General features: G+C 28.9%; 1 protein-coding gene across 1 annotated transcript; it reads left to right on the top strand.

Moving 5' to 3' along the window:
* Nucleotides 1-9020: 9020 nt before the first annotated feature.
* Nucleotides 9021-10755, top strand: LOC149157847 (protein PLANT CADMIUM RESISTANCE 7-like). Its single transcript, XM_089437666.1, has 4 exons — nucleotides 9021-9491; nucleotides 9605-9676; nucleotides 10068-10280; nucleotides 10381-10755. Exons 1-4 carry the CDS (start codon nucleotides 9257-9259, stop codon nucleotides 10470-10472), a joined length of 612 nt encoding a protein of 203 aa, XP_089293792.1. The 5' UTR covers nucleotides 9021-9256; the 3' UTR covers nucleotides 10473-10755.
* Nucleotides 10756-12977: the final 2222 nt, after the last annotated feature.

Here is a 12977-nt window from a genome sequence, read left to right as displayed (position 1 = left end):
TAACAACAATAACCCTGGAATTTGGGGCTTGTTGTTACAAGAGGTCAAAGCATTCGTCTATTGGAGAGGGCATGTGGATTATTGTTGCAATAGGTTCCCTGGCTATAACTAGTCTCTATTTTATTATCAACTCTCTTGGAAAATATTACGAACCTGAAGTGCATTTGGAGACTAGAGATACAAGTACCATTGATGTAGATATCACTGTGACAAATGAATAACTCTCTTAAAAGAAAAAACTAAAGTGGGAAAAGGAATATCACTCGTAAGAGAAGATTCAGGTAGGTATTTACATATTCGGTTCACATTTGATATATTTTCATATGTTTAAGTTGGAATAATATATGATTAGACTATTCAAGGTATCAAATTGCATTATTTTTTCTAGTTTTATAGGAATTGTAAAACAATATTTTATTTGGATCAAAATGTTTGTAAAAAAACCGAGGCCGGTCATATTTGACCAAATAGTAAAAAACATTGGTACTAAGCCAAAACCTATTGAGTTATTATTTGTTGCTATTGTTTTTCATGCTTGTGCATGAGAGCCTTCTGAGTATCCTTAAAAGCATTCTAATCATTTTTGTTGCATCACCACCTAATCAGGCCAAAAAGTACAAAGAATATGCTACGTCACTACCTAGCCAAGCCAAAAAAAATAGAATGCATGATCATAACAGAAATAAAGAGATAGTAATTAGATGATAATGGAAGCTATCCTTGAATAATAATAATATCTTAAGTCAATCAATTCAAGTTGGAAAGAGTGGTTGTTAAGGTACAAATAATATACATATTAATAGTAAAGCTACTAGTGAAAGCATATAACCAATTCAATAGAAATTCCAACCTCACTTGGTTTAAAAAATGTTTCTTCTTACTTCTATTTCAACTTGAACAATTCTATTTTAGCTTCAACAAAAGGAGATCCGGGTTGGTTTCAATATCAACAATCCTATGGAAGCCACATAAGAAATATGCAAAACCACCAAAATAAGGGTTCAACCAATCAAGAAGTAGAGGGAAATATCCAATTATTTGGAAATCATCTTCATATGGAATCCTTCCATTCTTCATATTCTGATGATGTTCATTTTTCCTCTTTTCCTTTCTTTGAACCATAGATATTTCTAGTGGGAGGTGGAAGGGGTATGCCTCCATTTTTTCTTTCCTAGAAGTATGCAAAAAGGTAACACAAATTACACATCTATCTCCTATGGAATACTTTGAACATTAAAAAGTTTAATTTAAGAAATACTCTTGTAGTTAAATGACAAACTTGTAGATAAAAAATGTTTCTCACTATAATTTAAAAAATTCTCAAACTAATATGTGGAAATAACATGTAATGATATGTAAATCTATGGATAATAAGAATTCAAGGTATAATAAAACTTACCATACAATGTGTTTGATTTGAATTTTGCAAATAACAATAGATTTGTGTAATTTTTTTTTCAACTCTACCCGTGTTTACAACATGCTACCATTAATTCTACGATTCTAAGAAATTCTCATGTTAGCTCGCATTCTCTGCATATTAGATTATAATAATGAAAGTAAATATGGATTATAATTATGTGAGTAAATAAGGACAAAGTAGGGACAAATTAGGGTTCACAGACATGTAAGGAACAAATTAAAGTTCGTATACACATAATAGTCATATGGATATCTCACATCAATGTAATACTTAAGTTATATTAAGCAATCTTTTTGGAAAAACATTCCAAACAAAAGATGTTATCAAATGAAAGCTTAGCACTAGTCAGTTGGAATTAAATTTTTATACGATATTTCACGTATTTACCTAAACTTGAAACCTCAACCTAGTTTTGAAATTTTCCCCCTTCAATATTTTGGATAAAAAAGCTTTGGATATCTAATGTTGTCTTGGGGCATGTGAAGTTTTCATAAAAGCTCGAATCTAGAAAAATTGTCACCTAAAACTTTGGTCAAATTTTGGTAAAGAGAGGAAATTGTTGGTCGAAAAACTGATTAATTGTAGATCAATGCTTTGATTAATTGTAGATCAATGCTTTAGCGATTACTAGAGTCCCCACCCTATAAAAAGCATAGACTAATAATAAAATAACAAAACCTTAGAAGAGCATCCTATTCTTAATTAGGATTTATTTTAATTTATTATTAACTAGTTGCCATATTTTTTTTTAACCAATTAATAAATTTCATATAATTGAAAATACATTTGGTTTTCAAATGGAAAAAATCAATGAATTTAACATACTTGAGGTTGGCATTTAGATTCATAATAATTTCAAAAATCATAAAAGTACTTTGCGGATAGATGGTCTTCAACTTTAATAGTTGTTACATATAATAAAATATATACATTATATAAAAATAAAAATATAATTAATTTGGAAAAGAGAAAGATGATATTTATTCAATTTGGAGGAGAGCCATTTATGGAAGAATTTTAATCAATATATAAGGTTGGTAATTTTTATTCATTGAAATTTAATTTTTTCTTACTGGGCATTGATTTATGGTTGAGTTTTAAGATTACTAGGCACTGATTTATGGATGAGTTTTGAGATTAAGAATTACAAGTATAAATCAATTATATTTGGTCTTTTTTGAGTTTTTTTATTTTTTATGATTACTTCTTGACAGGAGAGTTTCTTGAAAGATTAAGAATAGAAATTTATGTTAAAGTGTAAGAATTTCATTCTTATTGTGAAAAGCCTTGATGTTGCATTAACATGTTTTTGTTTTAGCATATTCTTGACACTTTAAATCTCATCTCTGTTAATGCACCTGCAAATAGGCGCTTTCCAGTCTTCTGGTGGAAGCTTCGATGCCCCCTTAAGATTATTTTGTTCTCCTGGTTGGTGCTTTTCAACAAGAACTTAACCTGGGACTCCTTGAGGTGGCGGTCTTGGCACGGCCCCAGCAGATGTGCTCTCTGCAAGATGGACGAGGAAACAAATTTTCATCTCTTCTTCAAGTGCTCTACTGCCCAACAAATCTGGTATGACCTTGCAAATTTTTTCTCTTTTCAACATCTAAGCTTCATCTCTGTGGATGCAGCTTTTGCCTGGTGGGGGCGCCAAAAATCTCTCCGCCCCATTCTGCCCATCACCATCTGGTCTCTTTGGAGGTGGCGGAATCTGATAATTTTTGAAGACTCTTCTCTTTCTGCTAAATTTGTCCTACAATCCGTCTCTGCTCTGTACATCCCGAACAGCTGAATGGTTCCCATGGGTTTTGATTTTCTTCTCAAAATACTGTTAAATAGGTTCATGTCTTATGATGGTTATCTGCTACATGGTTTTTCAGATGCTGCCTACTAGAACTATAAGCTGTTTTGAGCTATAAGGTGTTCAGGACCACCTGAACTTTTTGTCTGTATATCTCCTCAATATAATATCAAGATTTTCTTTCTAGAAAAAAAAATATAATTAATTTGAAAAAAAGAAAGATGATACTTATCCAATTTGGAGGAGGAGCCATTTATGGAAGAATTTTAATCAATATATAAGGTTGGTAATTTTCATTCATTAAAATTTAATTTCTTCTTATTAGGCATTGATTTATGGTTGAGTTTTTAGCTTAAGAATTACAAGCATAAATAAAATATATTGGGTCTTCTTGATGATTACTTCTCGACAGGAGAGTTTCTTAAAGGACTAAGGATAGAAATTCATGTTAAAGTGTAAGAATTTCATCCTAATTTTGAAAAGCCTTGATGTTGCATTAACCTGTTTTTGTTTTAGCATATTCTTGACACTTTATATTTTCTTATGTGTTCAGTATGAACATTTTTTTAAAATGTTAGTGATTTTCATGCCAATTTTGAAAAGTTATGATGCAACATCAACCCTTTTTTTGGATTGAAACTTTAATTTTTCTAATATATTAAGTATAGACAATTTTTAAAAATTGTTGGTGATTTTAATGTTGATTTTGAAAAGTGTTGATATAACATCAACTTTTTTTTGGGCAAGCAAATTTTTGACACTTTGAATCTTTTTATGTCTTAAGTATGCATATTTTTTTTTTAAATGTTGGTTATTTAACCATTTTTCAAGTTGTCTTCTTCTTATTTTTCTTCTTTCTTTGGTTTTTTGAACTTGGTATTTTTTTATTCTTTGTAATGTTTTTTTATAATGAGATTTTCATTTTTTTTACAAGGTTTAATAATAATAATAAAATTAATATTTTGAAGTTAGGGATGTTTATATATTTATGCATCATTAGTTAATACTTCAATACGCATAAAATAATTTTCACTAATAACATAATAATTTTAAACATGAGTAGTCTTTAAGTGTGTTTTTTTTTGGAGTTTTCGACAGATTTCTCGTCAAAATATGAAGAAAAAATTGTGGGCAAATTTCTATTTTTGTTGTTTAAATTGGTTTTTTGACTGCATATATGGATTCAACACCCTCAAAAATCCTTGGGGCACTTCAACTGTGAAGAGTTCACCTGCCAAACTTGTGATTTCAATGAATCCCTCCCATATTTTAGACAAATTAGATCGGAAAATAAACCGAATTTTTTTTCCCAAAAATCATATTTAAGGGCTACTCGTCTCAAACACTTGAAAAAACTACACATTTTGTGTGCAAATATAATTAGAAAATAAGCATTCGAGGACCTTTTCACTAAAAATGACATGTCAAACTACGGATTTTTATGGAAAAAAATTAAACATAAAAAGTTGAAAAAATAGCAAATTTTATGATTTTTTATGACTTTTGTGCCAAAAATAATAACATTTGAGTCTTATTTATTTATGTTTTTTTTCCATTCCATAAAATCATGATTCACATAAAATTTCGAGTAAAAAATAACAAAATAAAAACAATAAAAATACAAAATATCTTTAACTAAAATAACAAAATAAAAATAAATAGTTTGAAATAAAACAAACATTTAATAAAGAAATTCAAAAACATTTAGAACAAAAAGGGGGAAAAAAATGAATAGCCTAGTTAAAATCAAAATTTAATTAAAAAAACTAAAGTTTTACAAATTATTATTATTCTTAAATATTATTAAAAAATAAAAAAATAGAAAACAAACCAATTAAAAAGAATTAAAAAGAATTAGAAAATGAAGAAAAAATAAAAATATTAAAAAAATACAATTAAAATAAATAAATTAAATAATATAAAAATAAAATAATATATATGAAAAACAATTTCATTTCTTTTTGGGGGGCTTCCTTAGGATGGCTGGGCAAATGTTTGATTCCCAAAATCGACAAGTGATTGTGGGTCACAACTACTTGTCGATTATGAGAATCTATAGGAACCCCACCCAGAGCCCTACTTTTCATGTTTTTACACCATAACCAAATTTATTATGAAAAGTGAATCAAATTATTTATATTGCTTATTTTTTCATATTTACAATGTTATTAAAATCTCATATAATACCATTATTATCTTTTACTACCCTATATTATTTTTATTTTCCTTATCATAAGTTTAATCTTCATATTTTTGGGATTAATATTTTATCATTTTTATTTTCCTTATCATAAGTTTAATGTTCATGTTTTTGGGATTAATATTTTCTTAAAATCAAGGAACATTTTTCTATTAAAAAATTTATTTTAATAATACATTTATTTAGAAGTCATACCTCTTATTAATACCATTCTATTAACTTTCCCATGTATATTTTAAAATATTTTGATTATAAGTACCCGTTAAAGGGATTTCAAAATAGATTGCCATAAAAATATTATATTATGTTTAAAATGCAGTTTAATCTTCTTATTGTAATATTGATTAATTAATTACAAAATGAATATTATAGACTATAATATTTTTAATTGGGGTGACTGATGATGTGACATAGGTGGTAGGGGTTATGTTATTATTGCGACCAACAATAATTTTGGTGGATGTGGCCAGTCATCTAGTGGGAAATGTTAATGGTAAGCTCACACAAAATTTCAAGTTCAATGCTCTCCATTACCTCTCATTACTCTACAATATGGGAGGGTATCATTCACATTTGGGTCAATTTCTTTGAATCACTTGTTTTTCTCCATGCTTTCATATTCTCATTCACTTTACTATTTGCCTAGTTCTTTTTCCTTCCTTTGATGGATTTTCTTGAAAACAATGTTATCTTTGTAGCCTTCCCACATTCTAATTTCTATAATTCTTTCCATTCTCTTTTTTGTTTAATGCATCACACCTTAGCTTTGGTAATGAGGAGACATGCTTGTTGGTTGACATAGATAATTTAAAGATCATTTCCTGGTTTCACTTCCTCATCCACTTAGCACCCTGGTTTCTTAATCCTTCAATTTTATTCCTTCCTATAGTCGCCATGATGCAATAGCGTACAAGATGTCATTGGGGTGGTGAAGGATGTGGCTATATGGGTGGCATGTGGTCTTAGTCTTGTGCTATATCTTTTTCTCGTCTCTAGCATGACCAAACACTACTAAAAGTGAAACAAGAGCTTATAGACTTGGAGGAGGATATTTAAGTCAAACTTCGACACCATTCAGATACAAAGTTGTTGTGGAGCTTGCCACATGGGTGTTGGATATTGGGCACATGTGTGATAAACAAAATCAATATTTCCACACAATTGAGTTGTACTAGCAACTTAAGGCATTCCTTGGGAAGGTATTGATAGAATGTCACATCGTGACAGATAAAATTATGATGTTGTTAGAACAAATTCGATTTCAGTTTGCCAACATATAGGAAATCTTGCTCGAATTGAATCAGACCTTGATCTTGATACTAACATGAAGGTACATTTTAAACTTTTGTGGTTTGTTTTTATAGAAACATTGACTAACATGAAGGAAGCTACAAAACCCGCTCTCCTCTTAATATTATGTCTATGATTTCTTTGAGCTTTTCTGTCTTGTATGGAACTAGATTTCTATGACAAATTTTGGCTTTGGATGAGTCTTCACAGGAACTAGATAACTTGTAAGAACTATAGTTTGAAATATTTCATCTTGGCTTTGAGATTGCATAGTTTTGGCTGGTCTACTTTCCCATGTGATAGACCAACAATGAACACCAACCTACACCTGTAACCTATGTAATCTTATTCTTTATCGATAAGAACTGAACTTTACAAATAATAATAATTGCAAAATTTTATTTTCTATGAAACAAAACTAATTTCATTAGATTTTTGTTTTAATCAAACTATAAAATTTGATAAAAGTTATAGAGTAATATTAATACAAAATTAAAATTATAAAATGATATAATTTCATAGATAGTGAAAAAATATCTTTATAAATTTTACTTAATTTTAAATCAATTCAAATAATCCAAATTTAATTAAAATTATTTAATCAAAAGTCTCAATAGACAAAGACATATAGTCATTTTTAATTACATACAAAATTTTCCATAACTCCTATCTTCTCTGACACGTCGAACACCATCACACCTTAGAGTGTGACTTTTAGATAATAATAAATATTATTAACTTAAATTAAATTTAAAATTAATTTATATTTCTTTAACCTTTATTATTATTAATACAAATTTTATACAAATATTAATTTCATTTTATTTGTATTTAATTGATATTTAATTTATATAAAATATAATATTTATTAAATTTTAAATATAAATTTTATAATAACATATTGAAAATAAAAATTAATTATAAAAATAAAAATTATTGATTTTTTTTTTTAAATCACATTCCTAATTGAGCAAATCAATGTTGAACTGCCATTCGATATATAGAGTGACTCGAACCTACATCAACTTAGGCCTTGAAAAAAGCCCTAGACCTACACTGAATAAACTTAAAACTGAAAAAGGCTCTTTTTCTTTTTGCACTCGAAGTATTCTGAAGCCATTGGTTTAGCTTCTTTGGTAGAAACTGATTGAAAAAAAAAAAAAATCTTACACAATCTTGATAAAATATTCATAATTAAACAAGTCAATTTGGAATCTAGATGACTTCAACCTAAAATAACTTAAACCTAAAAAAAATGCCACATTTCCATTTTATATTGAAAGTATTCCAACCTCATACACTTGTCTTAGCTTTTTTGGTGGAAAGTGACCGGAGTCGATGTTTCCGAGCAGGAACAGGTTTGGTACGTTTGATGATAACTACGTGATATTGGTCATAATTTATTTTTCATTTACGAGGACTAAAGCTGTGATGGTACAATCTACCCAACGGAAACATCGTGGTGGGTTCACATGGAGTGCACATAATTGAAATCCATAAGAGGTACACAATGTGAAATTGTGTTATATTTATTTATTTATCGTATAAAAGTATGTAGAAGTTAATAATATGTTTATTATAATGGTTTATTATAATGTTTTTGTTTAATAAATAGTATGGAAAAGCATGTATTATAATTAATTATATAGTTTAAATGGAATTTAATGGTTTATTATAATGTTTTTGTTTAATAAATAGTATGGAAAAGCATGTATTATAATTAATTATATAGTTTAAATGGAATTTTTTTTAATAGAGTTAAGAGGTTGTTGTTTATAAAGTATTTTTAAAATAAATTATATGTTAAAATTATTTTAAAATTTTATGAATAATTATAATTAGAAAGATACATTTTGAGTGGGTTTAATAGTTAAAAGCAAGTGTTTTTTCTTAAAAAATTATAAGTTAAAAAGTAAAGAGTAGAATATGTATGCTTTAATAAACTTAATAGTCCTTTGTTTTACAAAAAAAACCTAATACACCAATTTAGTGTCTAGTTTGATTATGAACTTCAATAAAAATTTACACTATACCCAATTGTAATAAACCACTAAAACTAAAAATCAAGAAGCAAAAAAAAGACGAAATTTAAACCTAATACACTAATTTAGTGTCTAATTTGACTATGAACCTCAATAAAAATCTACACTATACGCAATTGTAATGAACCACTAAAACTAAAAATCAGGAAGCAAAAGGAAGACGAAACCTAGCATTATGTGGTGATTAGGTGAGACAAATTAGGTAATTAGGTGATATTGGTTATGATGATAGTTGAGCGTGTTATTATTTCAGTCGAGTAGATGCCCAACTCGCGGCTGCTTGTGCAGCCATTCAATGCAGCTTCCAGGCTTTTCAGTCTAAGCGCCCTTCTCCGCGTGAAAATTCAACGTACGTCAGCATGCCATGATCTCTGTATTTATTGAATAACCCTGACGCGTAACGGAGGAGGAGGAGGAGCAGAGGAGTAGTTTAGCGTTGAGTTTCTTTTCCCTGCAACTCAACTTAACTCAATTCAATTCAGAAAAGAAAGAAAGAAAGAATGTATCCCTCGGTTGATGAACAGCCTATGGATGCATGTGGATCTTATACTTATCAGAATCCTTCCTACCCAATACATGGGTATCCGCAACCTGCAGCAGCTATTGGCGTTCCGGCTTACGATGCATACAACAATACTAATAATTACCCTCAAATGCCTCTTCAGCAGCAGCAGGGGGGACATCCCTCCAAATGGACCACTGGAATCTGTGGCTGCTGTAAAGATTGCAGTAGCTGTATGTATATTTTCATTTCTTAGCTCACTCAATTATTCAGGATTGTTGTTTGATTTATTGAATGGTCAGTATTTAGTTATATGCCCTACCTATTAATTGAATGACTATTGCAGGTTGCCTCACATGTTGGTGCCCCTGCATCGCCTTCGGTCAGATTGCCGAGATAGCCGATAGCGGTTCTACCTGTAAGTAATTTATTTATTCTTCCATTAACTTAAATTAAAATATCAATTTTAGATTTATGGGATTGTTAGCTTTTTTCAGTACTGAATAAGCCCGGCATAGCTTTACCTATAATATTTTTAGGATTTCTGAGATTGTTAGCTTGTTGTAATAGATTTTCTAGATTTATCTCATTCATATTGATTTGAAGATCCATGTTTGAAACCAGATCCGTCTTATTCATCATCAAGATACTAAATATGTGAATCTCAGTTGCAAATTTATATTTTACACAGTTGCAGATTTCAAATATAAATCTTCAAAAAATCTATTACAACAAACTAAAATATCATTTTGAAAATTAGGCTATTTTCCTCTGCCTTCATGATTTCATATTATATTGTTCCTCTCCAGCTTGCGCGGTTAGTGCAACTCTGTACGGTTTGCTGCTCTATTTTACGGGCTGCGCCTGCTTTTATTCATGTTTCTACAGAAAGAGACTGCGCTCCAAATTCAATTTGGCAGAAAAGCCTTGTGGAGACTGCCTTGTTCACTGCTTCTGCGAGTGTTGTGCCCTATGTCAGGAGTACAGAGAACTCAGAAACCGAGGCTTTGATCCCTCTCTCGGTAGGTGATCTTCTATTTATTTCGATAGTTAATGGCAGAAGTGTAGATGGGACTTGGTTTTATGGTTTCTTAGGTTTTAAAAATGGATCTGAACACGCAGGGTGGGCGGGAAATCTGGAAAAGCAGAATCAATCAGTATTCCAGGCACCGCTTGCCACAGCGCCTCCTATGAATCAAGCTATGAACAAATAGTTGAAGATATCTGACCAGTCAAGCTACAAACAAACAAATGATAATGTTCCAGCTATCCCGTGAATGTGGTGAAACGTTTATGTGATATTATATAACTAGGTTATTAATATTTGACGTACACGCTTTTATATCTCTACTAATTCACAATAAATGTGTGGAGATGGGATTTTGTACATCTACTTATGATTTAAAAAGAGTTAGGGTTAATTGCAGATTTTTGTTGTTGGTTGGATTGAATTATCGTTATATTTTTTAGATTTAAATTCTGGTTGATTGCTAGCTATATGATGGGCTGTGATGCTTCCATGATTTTTGTCCTAAAAGCTAGGAGTTCAATTTTTTTTGTTAGTGATACCACGAGCTTGGTGGCTCTATCATTTTCGTTGTAAGGGCTCGAGTCCATTTCTTTTCTTGGTTTAATAAATAAATAGATTTATAAAAGTCCAGAGGATTGAACAGTTTATTGCAACCTCATTCTTACCTTGCGATTAAGAGGGGGCAGATTATTTTCATTTAAATAAAAATAAAAAATTATAAGAGTTAAGGGTTGTGAATAATTCATTGTTGCTTTATTTATTTATTGCTTATTATAAATATTAAGTTGTAAGAATTTTGTTTTTAACTTTATTATTTATATAATATAATTTTTAAACTAAATTAATTATATATATATATATATATATATAATTTGAATTTGAATTTGAGTTTGAGTATAATAAAAGTAGTTCAATTTTTTTTGATAAGTTCTTATTTATTAGAGGAAAGTAATATAATTATTTTATATTATATAATATATATTCATGGTGAATAGTTATTAGAAATAAAAATAGTGTTTGCTAAATTATTTCAACAAAATTTATATAATTTAACAAAATAAATCATTTTAAACATTAAAGCATGAAAAGCAACTGTATGTAATAGATAACCTAATATCAAACCAAAAAAAAGAGTTTATTCAACAAGCCAAACATCACGATTAACTTAAAGCTAGTCTATATCAATAAAATATTTTGCTTACCATCTTTTATGACATCAAAGCAAGTAATAAGATTTGTATTATTTTTCACTCGAACTTGTTATTACTGAATCACTAAACTTCTTTCCTAATAAACTTATCTATTTGAAATTAATTAACATGTCATGTAATGTAATGAAGAGACATGTTTATTGTGTTTGGATTAAATAAAGAATTATATAAATTTTTAGAAAAAATTAAAGGTTTTCATTTTTATTGTATATGGACTTAGCTAAATTAATATGTAATGAAGATATATGTTTATTGTGAATGGATTAAACAAAGAATTAGGTAATTTTTTAGAAAAATTGAAAGGATTCTATTTTTATTGTATATGGATGTAGCTAGATTAACATGTAGTGAAGATACATGTTCATTGTGTATTGATTAAACAAAGAATTAGATAAACTCTCAGAAAAATTAAAGGTTTCATGTTTATGTTATATGCATGTAGTTATGTCATTAGAAGTAAAGTTCAGAAGTGTTTAATTTCCCAAAACTATAGGGGTATTGAAATACACTGTTCAAATACTCAATCTAAGACCTGAAATGTAGAGTTTATTACTAAAACACATTTTTACATACTCACATGTTAAGAGTGCTCTTTTTTGAGTAAATACAATAAATTATATCAAAAGAAAAAAACCAATTATAATTTATTTGGGGTTTTACATCAAATAATTAAACAAGATAAGAGGAACAAGGTATTACACGACCATCTCTATATATATAGTTAGTGTGTTTTATACATCATAAAAATGTATTATTGAAACAATTAGATATTAGCTTCATATCATATTTACATTATGTCAATCATTAATAAAACAACAAGTTTGGGCTTTTTATGGTATTTATATTATTTAAGTCAATAATAGAATAACAAGCTTGATTAGTAGCAAAAGATTGTTTTGAGGTAGAGGGAATTGATTCTTGTGATATTTTTTTATTATGTTATCAAGTTAATTTCTATTAGAATTATTTTTTATGTTGTTGTTTCTTTTGATCTTGAAGTAGAAAATGTGGAGATGAAGATAATATTCGTACATGGGGATATGGAAGAAAAAATATACATGAAGCAACCAGAAAGATTTGTTATGAAAGAAAATAAAGAGTTATTATGTAGATTGAAAAGTCCATATATGGGTTAAATCAATCACTGAGGATGTAGCATAAAAAAATGATACTTATATATTGGGACTTGGCTTCAGAAGCAACAATGTTGATCAATGTATGCATTTCAAATTACTTGGTGATCATGTTATTTATTTGGTCTTGTTTGTGGATGATATGTTCCTAATTTGAAATGATATGGAAATCATCAAGGAAGAAAAAAATCACTTGTCATATAAATTTCACATGAAATATCTCGGTGCTGCAACTTTTATCTTGAGCATGGAAACTAAAAGAGATCAGAAAAATATGAAACTCTAGTTAAGTCAAAGGAAGTATCTTAGGACAATATTGCAAAGGTTTAATATGCATTAGAGGAA

The sequence above is a fragment of the Pinus tabuliformis genome, chromosome 5_2, assembly GCF_031772625.1.
Source record: "Pinus tabuliformis cultivar Carrire ecotype Pingquan chromosome 5_2, CPIR1, whole genome shotgun sequence".
In the NCBI taxonomy this organism is placed as follows: Eukaryota; Viridiplantae; Streptophyta; class Pinopsida; order Pinales; family Pinaceae; genus Pinus; species Pinus tabuliformis.
Note: the sequence above shows the minus strand (reverse complement) of the source record. Positions and strands in the feature narration are given on the sequence as shown.

Coding starts and splice junctions, on each gene's coding strand:
- LOC149157847 (XM_089437666.1), top strand. CDS start 9,257: ATGTATCCCTCGGTTGATGAACAGCCTATGGATGCATGTGGATCTTAT. Junction 9,492..9,604: donor CTGTAAAGATTGCAGTAGCT/GTATGTATATTT, acceptor TGACTATTGCAG/GTTGCCTCACATGTTGGTGC. Junction 9,677..10,067: donor AGCCGATAGCGGTTCTACCT/GTAAGTAATTTA, acceptor GTTCCTCTCCAG/CTTGCGCGGTTAGTGCAACT.